The sequence below is a fragment of the Bos indicus x Bos taurus genome, chromosome 16, assembly GCF_003369695.1.
Source record: "Bos indicus x Bos taurus breed Angus x Brahman F1 hybrid chromosome 16, Bos_hybrid_MaternalHap_v2.0, whole genome shotgun sequence".
Classification (NCBI taxonomy): Eukaryota; Metazoa; Chordata; class Mammalia; order Artiodactyla; family Bovidae; genus Bos; species Bos indicus x Bos taurus.
This window is the reverse complement of record NC_040091.1, coordinates 50,093,098-50,109,151: the sequence shown is the minus strand read 5'-3', so window position 1 is coordinate 50,109,151 and position 16,054 is coordinate 50,093,098. Positions and strand designations below refer to the sequence as shown.

Here is a 16,054-nt window from a genome sequence, read left to right as displayed (position 1 = left end):
AAAGATTTAAAAATCGTTTCAGTTGTTCCATGGGGGCACAAAGAGCAGGAAAAAAGGAAGAAGCAGCTGATTTCACAGTTCCTAAGAATTCAAAGAAACGTGGAGAAAGTGAAAAACACTGAACAAAAAGGGAAGTCTTGGCTACCCTTCCATTTTTAGGCAGCTTGAAAGTCAAGTGCCAAGTGTGGTTCTCTGTCTCCAGGCGCCCGCCCCCAGCCGGCCTGGACTCACTGGCTCTGCTGCAGCACCGCCATCATCTGCGCCTGCAGGTCCTGCTCGTTCTTCAGCTCTGAGCACAGGCGCCTCGACGCTGCCTCCAGGCGGCCCATGGCTGCCCTGGGGACCACAGGGACAGCGGCAATCAGGGCCTTGGGGTTGCCGGCCCCCAGCCAGCCATGCCTTCAACTGATTTTTCACTTGCAGGAGATGAGTGTCAGCTGGGCGGGCAGAAACATGGCCGAAGGCAGGCTTCTGCTGGGCCTACTCTCACTGATCTGACCACGCTGCCTTTACCCGCTCCACTGGCCTCTCTAACAGGATGGGGAGCTGTTCCCTGGTTGCCAGCTCCTCAGAGCAGCAGGCCCAGCCTGGTTTTGGCCCAGGAAGGACCCAGCATACTCATCTGCCAACCAGAAGCATCTCGAGGACAAAAGCCACCGAGAGACCCGCCCTTGGCCAATCCCTCCTTGGCGGGGGTGGTGCGCTTCAAGAAATCTCCTTGAAATTTCTACTTCAAGTGCCTTTGACCCCCAGTCATCTGAGCCCAGTTACGCTCTGATGAATGGGTGGGTGGTGATGGGGTAGGACACACAGATGCACCGCCCCTAAATACCCCCTCTAAGGGCAGAAGCGGGTGGGGTCATCTATATGAGAATGGCCTTTAGTGACACTGACCAGATGGCTCTGGTCTGCAGGCCCGTGACCTGGTGCCATCTGAGGCCCTGCGCTGGATGCTCCCCCCAACCCCTACCTAGCCCACCCTGGTGCTCCTGCTCCAGTGCCGCGTGGCTGCTGTTTCTATCACTCAGGTCCCAGCCTGTGGGTCCCCTTCTCAGGGAGGGCCCCCTGGACACCCGTATCAAAGTGACCTCCCTCCCGGGTCGTGGCCACCTGACTCCTGGTGTCTGCTGCAGCTGTCAGATTCCCACAAGGGCAGGAGATGGGTCCATTCCCTTGCCACCTGGGTGCAGTGGGCACTAGATGCGGGTCACAATTGGGTGGACATGGCTCCTTGCTCACACACTGGCCCCAAGGCCCCACCTCCAACCTCAGACCTACATGTTGTTGGCTGCCCTCTCTGCAGCTATCTCGGCTGCCACACTCTCCTGCTGCTTGACTAGGAGTTCCATCCTCCTGCGGCAGGCACGTAGCTCCCCCCTGGAAGTTGAGCCAGAATCAGGGTGAGTGGTCGTGCGTACCCCAGGCCTCAGTCTCCCTCTCCTTGGATGGGACCAGGCCCGGGGTGGCTGACCTCTCCTCCTCCATCTCACACATTCAGGAGTGAAGTTTCATGTCATCCACACAGCAGTGTTACTGCTGGTTAGATAGGAGTGGAGGGCAGGGAACCCCCACGGCCAGGGCACCCACACAGCCTGGGGCAGGGGACCGGCTGGCCCACTTACCTTGTCTTCTGGATGAAAAGGTCTTTCTCTTCATGCAGCTGGTCCAGGTGGCTCAAGTCCCTGCGCAGCAGGCAGGCCTGCCTTTTCTCCTGAGCAGTCAACCTCTGCTTCTGCTTGTCCTTGCTCTGCTCTATTCCTGGACTTGACGTGGAAAGGACACCTGCTACCCTTGTGTGGGGCCTATGTTCCCCCACCGTACTGTCCAGAATACAGAGGTCCCCTCACCCCGTCCTCACCCAGGTCAGTTACCAGGAGCTTCCCAGGCCGGCCTTCTGCTCAGCCTCCCTGGGGACACAGTCCAGCACAAGCTCTGGGTCCTCCAGCTCCTCTGTGTCTAGACGTCAAGCAAGAGAAAGCAGACGGAGACCCTCAAGCCTGAGGCTCCTGGATAAATCCTGACAGGTGCAGCGATTCTCAAAACGTGGCCCGGTTAACCCTTTCCAGGGGTCGGCACTTCAAAGCTATTTTTGTAACGATAGCAAAACACTACCTGTCTCTTCCGCCCTGAGATCAGTGAGTGTGGCGTGGAGCTGACAGGGTAACAGGCAGGAAGGCCAGGGGTCTCCATTCTTTTTCCTTCTTTATTCAAAATTAAAAGGAGGTTTCTCTTAAGATTCTGTGTTGCCATGGCGACACCTGGTTCCACCTGAACTTAACTTTTCTCAAACCTTGAGCTAACCAATGCGTTTTTCTTATGCAAATGTTTTTCTTAAACTATGTTAATAAAACTATGTATTTGCTTTGGAATTTGCCTTTCTTCAAAATGGTTCCACCTAAGACTAACTTTTTTCCTTTCTCAAACCTTGGGCTGATAATAGCTCAACAAACCAGTATTCATATCAATTGTTTTATGGCTGGGGGAGGACACCCCTCAGGCAGTCCTATCTCAAAAATGCATATTGTGGGAGAGGGGCCTGGTGAAACTCCCTCAGCCTTGAGGTGTCTCTCTTATCTGATTAATACCTTTCTAACAGACAGAAAACAGCTCGTTAAAACTTGCAAGGGGGACACTCTTTCTGCCCCCTTCTGATGTCTACGTCTATCTCTTTTATACTGTAATAAAACGGTATTACACAGAAGCTCTGAGTGATCAAGCCTTGTCACTGGGCCCAGATTAAATCCCTCTCCTCCGGAGGCCAAGAATCCTGGCGTCTTTCATGGCTCAGCAACAACCTTTCAGAGTTTTCCAGAGGCCACATGACACAGGATACCACACCAGACTAGTGAGAGGCAGACATCTGCTCTTAGGCCAGGCTCTGCATGTTACACCCAGCAGGTTTATTACTGCTATTTTAAGTGAGTAAATAACATTTTTTTAGCTTTAGTTCTTAATGCAGTAAACATTGAAAGGTATAACTGATGTAAACCGGCGCTCTTTGGGTCTTCAGTAATTTTTTAGGAATATAATGGAGTTTCCTGACAAAAAAGTGTGAGAATTATTGCCTTTGAGAATCACGGCCGATTTCCAGCAAAACACGGCTTAGCTCCAGTCCTTCATTAAAGCTCAGCAAAAATGACTGAAAATAAGTTTTAAAAGGCATGAATCTACAGTCATGAGACAGGGGTCAGTAGGAGGGAGAAGGCAGCACAGCTTCGGGGCAGGGGCTCTCAGGCATGGAAGTGGGTCCTAGTGGAGCAGGGACATCAGTGTCCTTGTAAAGCTGTCCTGCTGGTGTCCAGCACTAGCCCAAACCAAAACACGTCTTAGAGGAACTGCAGATCATAGGACTTTTTTTTTAATCCAAAAGTTTCCAGGAAAATAAAACAAGAACAGATCACATTCAGAGGACTGGAGTAAACACAGCACCAGATTCCTCCACAGAGACGCTGGAAACCACAGTCACCATCTTCAGGGTCTCAGCCACATGGACCCTTTCTCCAGTTAAAGACAGAATACTGTAGGCTGCCTTTTCGAGAAAAATGTGAGCTTAAAAAATGTAGCTTCTATGAAAAAAAGGGAATTAAAGGGCCCTGATCAAGCCCACCCTGTGCCTTCTGTGCTGTGAAATGTATGTTCTTTGTGAGGAGACCCTTCTTAATTACCATCTTCCACGAGTGGCTTGTCATCCAAAAGCTTCTTGTCGTCTTCTTCCATCCTGGGGCAAAATCAGCTGCAAAAAGTTTACAAAGTACAGAGATGGATTTAAAAAAACATTAAAAAAACTGGATTTCAAAGAATTAACCATCTGTCTTCTACAAAGACATTAAGAAGATGAAGAGAGGCCACAGAATATGAGAAATTATCTACAGTACACAGATTTGAGGAAGGTCTCACACCCAGAATATAACAGACGTGTAAGGATTAGCGCAGCAGAAAAGACGGTCTACAATCAAAGACGTAAAGGAGGACATTCAATGGGGTGGGGTGGGGGCAAAGTCGTGGTGCATCAAGACCCACACCTGGGGGGAACCCCAAATTGAAGGACCATCATAATTGCAGAGGTTCTCCCCAAGGAGGGGGCTCCAAGACCCATATCAGGCTCCCCACCCTGGGGGTTGGCATCAGGAAGACAGGCCCCTGGACATCTGACTTTGAAGGCCAGCATGGACTTCCCTTTGGGAGGGGCAGAGGGCTGTGGGAATAGCAACACTGCTCTTAGAGGACTTGCACAAAGTCCCACACACTCGGGGCCCCAAGCAGAAACAGGAAACGGAGAGGAGCCTGGGCCAGACCCACTGCTGATCTCAGGAAACCTCCTGGAGAGGCTGGAGGTGCGGGCAGCTCACCCTGGGGACAGGGACGCTGCCCGCAGCTGTTCTCGGGGAGCTGGCTCTAACATTAGGGCACAGGGCAGCGAGTGCCATGTCACACTCTGCCCTCTGGCTTACCAGTGCTAGGACCCCGCCTGCACACCAGTGAGCTGACACACCAGCTGCAGGACCCCCAGACCCTGCTGCCAGACCCACCACTGGCTTGATACCAATTCTGGAAGCCCTGGGCCCCAGCCCTGCCCTCCAATGGGCAGATGCCAGATCAGAACTACCACAGCCCCACGCCGTGCCATATCAGGACCCAGCTTGCCCACCTGCAGGCCAACATCACCCCAGGATCTGGTCCCACTCGCCTGCAGGCCAACATCAATTTGGGACATCCTAGACCCCTCAGCCCCACCTGCCAGTGGCATGTATACACACACACACACATCTGGGCCTCCTTAGTGGCCCAGGAGGTAAAGAATCTGCCTGCGATACAGGAGACTGAGGTTCAATCCCTGGGTTGGAAAGATCCCCTGGAGAAGAGAATGGCTACCCACTCAGTATTCTTGCCTGGAGAATTCCATGAACGGAGGAGCCTGGTGTGCTAAAGTCAGACACAACTGGGCAACTAACACACATACATACACACTGCTGTATATGAGTCTCATGGTAACCACAAACTAAAAATCTGTAATAGATACACACATACCAAAGAGAAAGGAATCCAAAGGTAACAATAAAGACCATCATCAAATCATAAGAGAGGAGAACAGAAGAAGAAGAAAAGAACAAAATAGAACTAAAAACACAGCCCTCAAACAACTAACTAAATAGCAAGAAGTACGTACCTATCAGTAACTACTCAAATGCAAATGGACTAAATGCCCTAATTAAAAGACACAGAGTGACTGAATGGGCCCACATATATGCTGCTTCATAGCTCAGCTGGTAAAGAATCTGCCTGCAGTGCAGGAGTCTCCAGTTCAATTCCAAGGTTGGAAAGATCCCCTGGAGAAGGGACAGGCTACCCACTCCAATATTCATGGGCTTCCCTGGTGGCTCAGACAGTAAGGAATCTGCCTGCAATGAGGGAGACCTGGGTTCTGTCCCTGGGTTGGAAAGATCTGGGTTGGGAAGATCCCTGGAGGAGGGTATGGCAACCCATTCCAGTAAAGAGCTTCCCTGGTAACTCAGCTGGTAAAGAAGCCACCTGCAGTGCAGGAGACCCTGGTTCAATTCCTGGGATGGGAAGATCCCCTGGAGAAGGGATAGGCTACCCACTCCAGTATTATTGGGCTACCCTGGTGGCTCAGATGGTAAAGAATCCACCTGCAATGCAGGAAGACCTGGATTTGATCCTGGGTTGGGAAGATCCCCTGGAGAAGGAAATGACTACCCATTCAAGTATTCTTGCCTGGAGAATTCCATGGACAGAGGAGCCTGGCAGGCTACAGTCCATGGGGCCTCAAAGAGTTAGACACAACTGAGCGACTTTCACTTCACAAGAGACTCACTTCAGATCTAGAGACACATACAGACTTAAAGACATGATGGAAGAAGGTATTCCATGCAAAATGGAAATAAAAAGAAAGCTGGGTTATCATTAGTTATATCAGACAAAGTAGACTTTAAAACAAAGGCTGTTATGAGAAACAAAGAAGAACCCTACATAACGATCGAAGGATCAAGCTAAGAAGATGAACAATTGTAAACAAATATGCACCCAATATAGGAGCCCCTAAAGACATAAAGCAAGTATTAATATTAACAAACACAAAAGGAGAAACTGATAGTAACACTATAATAGTTAATGTAAGGGGGGACTTTAACACCCCACTTACATTAATGGACAGGTCATCCAGACAGAAAATCAATAAGAAAACACTGGACTTAAATGACACATTAGACCAAATGAACTTAATAGATCTATATAGAACATTCCATTCAAAAATAGCAAATAATTTCAAGTGTACATGAAACAGTCTCTAGGACAGATCACAGAATAGGCCACATATCAAGTCTCAACAAATCTAAGAAAACTGAAATCATACCAGGCATCCTTTCTGACCACAAAACTACGTGACTAAAAATCAACTACAAGGAAAAAACCACAGGAAACACAAACACAAGGAGGCTAGACAATACACTACTAAACAACAACCGGATCACTGCCGAAATCAGAGAGGAAATTAAAATTTTCTTCTAGGGACAAATCTGACCTAGGCACAAAGGAAAACAAACCAACGAAATCCAAAACCTGTGGGATGCAGCAGAAGCAGTTATAGGATGTAAGTTTATAGACATACAGGTTTACCATGGGAAACAAGAGAAATCTCAAATAAACAGCCTAAATATAACCTAAAGCAATTAGAGAAAGAACAAACAAAACCCACTTAGCAGAAGGCAAGAAATCATGAAGATCAGAACAGAAATAAATGAAATAGAGACTTAAATAAACAATAGCAATGAAACTGAGCTGGTTCTCTGAAAAGATAAACAGAATTGATAAATCTTGAGGCCAACTCAACAAGAGAAAAACAGAGAGAGGGCTCAAATCTAGAAATCAGAAGTAAAAAAGAAGTTACAAGCAGAAATACATGTCAATGCAACAGGACAGAAAGTCCAGAAATAAACCCACACATTTATGGTTAATTAATCTAAAACAAAGGAGGTAAGAATATACAATGGAGAAAAGACAGTCTCTTCAATCAGTGGTTCTGGAAAAACTGAACAGTTACATGTAAAATAATGAAATTAAAATTCTCATACCACACACAAAAATAAACTCAAAATGGATTAAAGACCTAAATATAAGACTGGATACTATAAAACTCTTAGAGGAAAATACAGGCAGAATACTGTTTGACACAAATTGCAACATCTTTTTTGAACCATCTCCTAGAGTAATGAAAATAAAAACAAAAACAAATAGGACTTAATTGAACTGTAAAGCTTTTGCACAGCAAAGGAAACCATAAACAAAAAGAAAAGACAGCTCAAAGAATGGGAGAAAATATTTGCAAAGGAAGCAACCAAGGAATTCATCTCCAAAATGTACAAACAGCTCATGAAGCACAATATAAAAAACAAACAACTGGGGAGTGCCCTGCCAGCCCATTGCTTAGGATTCTGTGCTTCCACTGCAAGGGGCACGGGTTCAATCCCTAGTCACTTGGTCAGGGAAGTAAGATCCCACACACTTGCAGCATGGCCAAAACAACACACACACACACAAAATCCCACAAACAAACCCAATAAAAAAATGGGCAGACCTAAATAGACGTTTCTCCAAAGAAGAAATACAGATGGTCAACAAACACATGAAAAGATGCTCAACATCACTGATTATTAGAGAAATGAAAATCAAAAACTATATGAGGTATCACTGCACACCAGTAAAAATCAGTTCAGTTCAGTTGCTCGCTCAGTCGTGTCCAGCTCTTTGCGACCCCATGAACTACAGCACGCCAGGCCTCCCTGTCCGTCACCAACTCCCGGAGTTCACTCAAACTCACGTCCATCGAGTCAGTGATGCCATCCAGCCATCTCATCCTCTGTCATCCCCTTCTCCTCCTGCCCCCAATCCCTCCCAGCATCAAAGTCTTTCTCAATGAGTCAACTCTTTGCATGAGGTAGCCAAAGTACTGGAGTTTCAGCTTTAGCACCATTCCTTCCAAAGAACACCCAGGGCTGATCTCCTTTAGAATGGACTGGTTCGATCTCCTTGCAGTCCAAGGGACTCTTAAGACTCTTCTCCAACACCACAGTTCAAAAGCATCAATTCTTCAGTACTCAGCTTTCTTCACAGTCCAACTCTCACATCCATACATGACCACTGGAAAAACCATAGTCTTGATTAGACGGATCTTTGTTGGCAAAGTAATGTCTCTGCTTTTCAATATGCTATCTAGGTTGGTCATAACTTTTCTTCCAAGGAGTAAGTGTCTTTTAATTTCATGGCTGCAGTCACCATCTGCAGTGATTTTGGAGCCCAGAAAAATAAAGTCTGACACTGTTTCCACATCTATTTGCCATGAAGTGATGGGACCAGATGCCATGATCTTCGTTTTCTGAATGTTGAGTTTTAAGCCAACTTTTTCACTCTCCTCTTTCACCTTCATCAAGAGGCTTTTTAGTTCCTCTTCACTTTCTGCCATAAGGGTGGTGTCATCTGCATATCTGAGGTTATTGATATTTCTCCTTGCAATCTTGATTCCAGCTTGTGCTTCTTCCAGCCCAGCATTTCTCATGATGTACTTTGCATATAAGTTAAATAAGCAAGGTGACAATATACAGCCTTGACGTCCTCCTTTCCCTATTTGGAACCAGTCTGTTGTTCCATGTCCAGTTCTAACTGTTGCTTCCTGACCTGCATACAAATTTCTCAACCGGTAAGAATGGCCATCCTCAAAAAGCATACGAATGATAAATGCTAGAGAGGGTGTGGAGAAAAGGGAACCCTCCTGCACTGTTGGTGGAAATGTAAATTGGTACAGTCACTATGAAGAATAGTATGGAAGTTCCATAAAAACTGAAAATAGGGCTACCATGTGATCTAGCAATCCCACTGGTGGGCATCTATCTAGAGGAAACCATAATTTGAAGATACATACATCCCAGTGTTCATAGCAGCACTATTTACAATAGCCAAGACATAGAAGCAACCTACGGGCCATTGACAGATGAATGGAAAAAGAAGTTGTGAGATATATATATATGATCATATATATACAACTGGCATCATAGAAATACAAAGCACCATAAGAGATTTCCACAAAAAGCTATTTTAAAAAATACTGTCAACAAACAAGAACTCCAGGAGCAGATGGCTTCACAGGTGAATTCTACCAAACATTAAGAAGAAGAGTTAACACTTATCCTTCTCAAACCATTCCAAGAAAATATTACTCAACCATTAAAAAAAGAATGAAATAATGCCATTTGCAGTGAGATGGACCTAGAGACTTCCATTCTGAGTAAAGTGAGTCAGAAAAAGATGAATATCATATGATCTCACTCATATGTGGCATCTAAAAAAACACAATACAAATGAAATTATTTACAAAACAGAAACAGACTCACAGACTTTGAAAACAAACTTCTGGTTACCAAAGGGGAGACATGGCGGGAAGAGATAAAGTAGGAGTTTGGAATTAACATATACACAATAATATATGTAAAATAGATGATTAACAAGGATCTGCTATATAGCACAGGGAACTATACTCAGTATTCTGTAAAAAATTATATGGGAAAAGAATCTGAAAGAGAATGGATATACGTATATCTGAATCACTTCGCTTTACAACCTGAAACTAAGCCAACAAAGTAAATAAACTATACTTCAACATAAAAATTAGGGGACTTCCCTGGTGGTCCAGTGGCTAAGAATCTGACTTTCAATGCAAGGAATGTGGGTTCAGTCTCTGGTCAGGGAACCAGGATCCCACACACTGCGGGGCAACTAAGCCTGAGCATCCCAGCTATAGCGCCCACATGCTGGACTCCATGCACCACAACTAGAGCGAAGCCTGTGCGCCACCACGAAGAGCCTGTGCGCTGCAACTAAGACCTGACGCAGCCAAAAGTGAATAAGTAAACGAATAATTTTAAAAATTGTAAAATAAAAAGAATAAATTAAAAAATGTTACAACTGGCATCACAGAAATACAAAGCACCATAAGAGATTTCCTCAAAAAGCTATTTAAAAAAATACTGTCAACAAACAGAACTCCAGGAGCAGATGGCTTCACAGGTGAATTCTACCAAACATTAAAGAGAAGAGTTAACACTTATCCTTCTCAAACCATTCCAAGAAAATGCAGAGGAAGGAATGCTTCTGAACTCATTCTATGAGGCCAGCATCACCCTAATACTAAAACCAGACAAAGATATTGCACACAAAAAATTACAGGTCAGTATCACTGATGAATATAGATGCAAAAATCCTCAACAAAATACCAGCAATCTGAATCCAATAATATGTTAAAAGGATCACATACCACAATCAAGTGGGATTTATCCCAGGGATGCAAGGATGTTTCAGTATCCACAAATCAATGAATGTGAATACTCATTAAAAGGACTGATGCTGAAACTGAAGCTCCAATACTTTAGCCATCTGGTGTGAAGGAGCGGACTCACTGGAAAAGACCCAGATGCTGTCCAAGATTGAAGGCAAAAGGAGAAGGGGGTAGCAGAGGATGAGATGGTTAAATAGCTTCACTGACTCAATGGACATGAATTTGAGCAAACTCTGGGACATAGTGAAGGATAGGGAAGCTTGGTGTGCTACATACAGTCCATGGGGTTGCAGAGTTGGACGTGACTTAGCGACTGAACAACAACACAGTCAAAGGCTTTAGTGTAGTCAATGAAGCAGATGTAGATATCTTTCTGGAATTCCCTTGCTTTCTCTATAAGCCAACGAATGTTGGTAATTTGATCTCTGATTTCTCTGTCTTTTTAAGCCCAGTTTGTACATCTGGTAGTTCTCAGTTCATATACTGCTGAAGCCTAGCTTGATGGATTTTGAGCATTACCTTGTTAGCATGTGAAATCAGTGCAGTTGTACGGTAGTTTGAACATTCTTTGGCATTGCTCTTTTTTGGGATTGGAATGAAAACTAACCTTTTTCAGTCCTGTGACGACTGCTGAGTTTTCCAAATTAGGTGACATTTTGAGTGCAGCATTTTAACAAAATCATCTTTTAGGATTTTAAATAACTCAGCTGGAATTCCCATTACCTCCACCAGTTTTGTTCATAGTAAAGCTTCCTAAGGGCCAATTGAATTAACACTCCAGGATGTCTAGTTCTAGGTGAGTGATCACACCATCATGGTTATCTGGATCATTAAGATCTTTTTTGTATAGTTCTTCTGTGTATTATTGCCAATTCTTCTTAATCTCTTCTGCTTCTGTTAAGTCCTTGCCATTTCTGTCCTTTATTGTGCCCATCCTTGCATGAAAGGTTCTCTTGATAACTCCAGTTTTCTTGAAAAGATCTCTAGCTTTCCCTGTTCTACTGTTTTCCTCTATTTCTTTGAATTGTTGTTCATTGAAGAAGGCTTTCTTATCTCTCCTTGCTATTCTTTGGAACTCTGAATTCAGATGGGTAAATCTTTCCCTTTCTCTATTGCCTTTCGCTTCTCTTCTTTTCTCAGCAATTTGTAAGGCCTTGCAGACAACCACTTTGCCTTCTTGAACTTCTATTTTTTTAGGATGTTCTTGGTCACTGCCTCCTGTACAATGTTACAAACTTCTGTCCATAGTTCTTCAGGCACTGTGTCTACCAGATCTAATCCCTTGAATCTGTTTGTCACCTCCACTGTATGACCATAAGCGATTTGATTTAGGTTATACCCGAATGGTCTCGGAAAAGGCAATGGCACCCCACTCCAGTACTCTTGCCTGGAAAATCCCATGGATGGAGGAGCCTGGTAGGCTGCAGTCCATGGGGTCGCTAAGAGTCGGACACGACTGAGCGACTTCCCTTTCACTTTCATGCATTGGAGAAGGAAATGGCAACCCACTCCAGTGTTCTTGCCTGGAGAGTCCCAGGGACGGGGGAGCCTGATGGGCTGCCATCTCCGGGGTCGCACAGAGTCGGACAGTACTGAAGTGACTTAGCAGTAGCAGTAGCATACCTGAATGATCTAATGGTTTTCCCTACTTACTGCAATATAAGTCTGGATTTTGCAATAAGGAGCTCATGAGCTGAGCCACAGTCAGCTCCAGGTCTTGTTTTCCCTGACTATACAGAGCTTCTCCATCTTCGGCTGCAAAAAATATAATCAATCTGATTTTGGTATTGACCATCTGGTAATGTCCATGTGTAGAGACATTTCTTGCATTGTTGGAAAGGGTGTTTGCTATGACTAGTGTGTTCTCTTGACAGAACTTGTTAGCCTTTGCCCTGCTTCATTGTGTACTCCAAGGCCAAATTTGCCTGTTACTCCAGGTATCTCTTGACTTCCTACTTTGCATTCCGGTCCCCTATGATGAAAAGAACATCTGGGGAGGAACAAGATGGCGGAGGAGTAGGTGATTGTGGAGTACATCTCTCTCCGTGGATACATCAGGAATACACCTTCAGACACAGAAGTGCCCGCAGAACACCAGCTGAGAGTGGACAGGAGGACCTGACCAATAAAAAAGAATATATAGAACCATGCAAAACTTGGTAGGAGGAAGGAACTAGGGGTGGGGAAACAGGAGTGTTAGTAGGACTAGACCTGCCCTCGGCAGGTGGGATAACTGAAGAAAGGATCCAATCCCCACATCCAGGCAACTGTCTGAGTCAGAGGAGAAACATTTACTAAGGCTGAGAGTGAAACAGCTGATCTGTGACAGCGTCAATGGAAAGAGAATCAGACAGTCCTTGCCGCAGCCATACATACCCCAGACAGGGGGGCAGGTCCCCTAGAAGGTGCAGTGCCTGGGAGCTGGAGCGTAGGGATTGTGGAGCAATCCCAAGGTGAGGGCTGTTGTTGACTGCAGAGAGATGGGCCAAGGGGACATGAGGGAGGAGATTGTGGTGGGAAATGCCTTTGGAGGAAAGCCAGGCAGCCATGGAAGCAAGGTGATACTGCTGAGTCATGTTTAGGGGGTGGAGCCATCACCCTAGCCTTTCTCCCCACAGGCCAGCAAAGGCAGCTGAACAATAGAGAGGCTGTCTGTTTGTCTGACACACCAAACTACAGAGTAGGACCCCACACAGGGTGCCCCTTTAAGTGCCTGATGCGTGGAACAACAGAGATTCGGACCTCAGGCAAGGGATCCCTCTAAGTGCCTGAATGGGTGGGGCTACAGAGAAAGACTAGGCAAAGAGGCCTTCTGATCACCAGCTACCAGATGCCCAGAAAAAAGACTCTGATAGGGCTGTAACTCCTGCAGCTGAGGCAGTCTGTGTCCCTGCACACTTGGCGTGCCAGGACCCCTGCAACCCAAGCAGCTGTGCCACCTTCACGCTCAACCCTCACTGGGGCAGAGCTGCCACAGGCAAAAAAGTCTTGCATCTATGCATGTGGGGCCGCTTGGGTTGTGTCCAACTCTTTGCAATCCTGTGGCCTGCTAGGCTTCTCTGTTAGTGGGGTTCTCCAGGTAAGAATACTGGAGTGTATTGTCCAATACTGGTTGCCATACCCTTCTAGAGCACTATATTTCCTGATGCCCTAGCTGCTAACTCCCCTGAGTGCCTGGTGCTGGCAGAACCCCTGTGACCCAAGCAGCCACACCACCTCCACACCTGGCCTTCACAGGGTCAAACCCAAGTCCTCCAGGGCACCCTCACTAGCAAACCCCAGTGGATGACCCACATTCAGAGGTAGAAATAAAACCACAATTGAAACCCAGGGGCACTGTGGCTAAGGAAGAAGACCCAAAACCTTCCCACCAGCTGTACAAGCTTCAGATTAAATCCACACAATCAACTAGGCAGACTTTGTTTCTATTGAATATATGAAAGGACACTGAAAGCTCCCATAAAAGAAAACACACTAGTTCTGGGATAGCTGTGGACACTGGAGGCAAGAACACACAGGAGTAGGACCATGTTAAAGTCTGAGATGCCCCACAGAAGATCCAGAGACCAGCACAGTGTTGGAGGGCATCCCAGGAAGGCGAGGTGGACTGTGACTCCCAGTGAAAGAAAGGAAGCTGACAGCAGAGACTCAAGTAAAACATTTATTATTCTTATATTTTGACTTGTTCCATAGTTTCTTTTGGATTTTTTATCTTTTTTTTTCTTTTTTTTTATCTTCTGTTATAGTTGTCAATTTTATTAGCACTATGAAATCTAATTAAGCTTTTGAGTTTTTTTTTTCAGTCACACTTTTTATTGCTGTTATAAACCTCTGCCTCTAAGTTGGCCTTTAACTATGGAGTTCTATGGAGTTCTATAGTTTTCCTTTTCTATTTAATTTAATTAAAAAAAATTTAAACCAATTATTATTTTTTCTACATTCAGTCCTTTGTTTGCTTTTCCTACTGTTCTTTTCCCCTTGAAGTTAATCTTTAATATATATATTCTTTATCTACCTCTATTTAACTTTGCATTTCTATTCTTTCTTTTCTTTTTTTTCTCACCATATCTGTTAGTTTTGTTTTCATTGCCTTATTCCCCAGTTGGCACCTTGCTTTAGTTTTGCTTTCCAGCTTGTGCTTTAGTTAAGTTTTGCTCTTAACTGGTGGATATCATTTTTGGTTTCCTTTGTTCACCTGGTCAACTACTGTACCTGTTGGACTGTGTTTATTTTGCTTATGGGTGTATATGTATACATGTATATTTCATTATTTTAATTCTTATTTGCCTGATTTTGTAACTGCCATTTATCTGGGGTTCACCTTTGGTTTCTCATTTATGGGTATTTGTTTTAATCCTATTTAACACCATAACAAACCACCTGTGGAATCTCCGTTTCTGGTCAGAGATCAAGCCCTGAGCCTCTGGAGCGGGAGCATTGACTCCAAGACCCTAGACTACCAGAGAACTAACCCTAGGGATTATCAAATAGTGAGAACTCTCACAAAGGAAACCACTTGAATACAAGACCTGGCATCACCCAACCATCATCCTGTGCAGGACGCCTCATCCAAACAACAGACAAGACAAAAATACAAACTCAGTCATCAGCATACAGATTACCACCTCACTCAGCCCTGCCCATCAGAGGAAAAAAAAACAGCACAAGCCTCACCCTACACAAAGCTCACACAAACCACTGGGCCAACCTTCAGTTCAGTTCAGTTCAGTCGCTCAGTCGTGTTCGACTCTGTGCGACCCCATGAATCGCAGCATGCCAGGCCTCCCTGTCCATCACCAACCCCCAGAGTTCACTCAGACTCATGTCCATCGAATCAGTGATGCCATCCAGCCATCTCATCCTCTGTCGTCCCTTTCTCCTCTTGCCCCCAATCCCTCCCAGCATCAGAGTCTTTTCCAATGAGTCAACTCTTCGCATGAGGTGGCCAAAGTACTGGAATTTCAGCTTTAGCATCATTTCTTCCAAAGAGATCCCAGGGCTGATCTCCATGGTTAGGAGGGCAGAAACCAAAAGGAAGAAATCTTGAAGCCTGGGAAAAGGAGACCTCAAACACAGTAAGTTAAAAAAAACAACGAAAAGGCACAGAAATACTGAAGAAATAAACTAGAAACACACAAGCCCAAGTAAATGAAGAGGAAATAGGCAAACTACCTGAAAAGAATTCAGAATTATAGTAGAAATGATCAAAAACCTTGAAAATAGAATGGAGAAAGTACAAGAATCAATTAACAAAGACCTAGAAGAATGAAAGAATAAACATACAAACAACACAATAACTGAAATTAAAAATACTCTAGAAGGAATCAATAGCAGAATATCTGAAGCAGAAGAATGGATCAGTGAGCTGGAACCCAGAAATAAACCCTTGCACCTATGGGTACCTTATTTATGACAAAGGAGGCGAGAATATATAATGCGGAAAAGACAGCCTCTTCAATAAATGGTGCTGGGAAAACTGGACAGCTACATGTAAAAGAATGAAATTGGAACACTTCCTAACACCATACACAAAGATAAACTCAAAATGGATTAAAGACCTAAATGTAAGACCAGAATCTATAAAACTCTTAGAGGAAAACATAAGCAAACACTTGCTGACACAAAATAAAGCAAGATCCTCTATGACCCACCTCCCAGAGTAATGGAAATAAAAACAAAAGTAAACAAGTGGGACCTGATTAAACTTAAAAG

At 44.8% G+C, this 16,054-nt stretch overlaps 1 protein-coding gene across 5 annotated transcripts in view; it reads right to left on the bottom strand.

Annotated features, from left to right (window-relative positions):
• Positions 1–16,054, bottom strand: part of CFAP74 (cilia and flagella associated protein 74) — an 89,360-nt gene that overhangs the window by 54,365 nt on the left and 18,941 nt on the right. For all 5 annotated transcript variants that reach the window (XM_027565161.1, XM_027565159.1, XM_027565162.1 and 2 more), the window contains exons 2-6: positions 3,666–3,733; positions 1,872–1,956; positions 1,623–1,763; positions 1,279–1,377; positions 232–336 (exon numbers count right to left, since the gene is read on the bottom strand). In XM_027565161.1, the coding sequence (XP_027420962.1) occupies positions 232–336; positions 1,279–1,377; positions 1,623–1,763; positions 1,872–1,956; positions 3,666–3,717 (482 nt within the window). In that variant the 5' untranslated portion in view covers positions 3,718–3,733. The remainder of the gene's footprint in view (positions 1–231; positions 337–1,278; positions 1,378–1,622; positions 1,764–1,871; positions 1,957–3,665; positions 3,734–16,054) is intronic.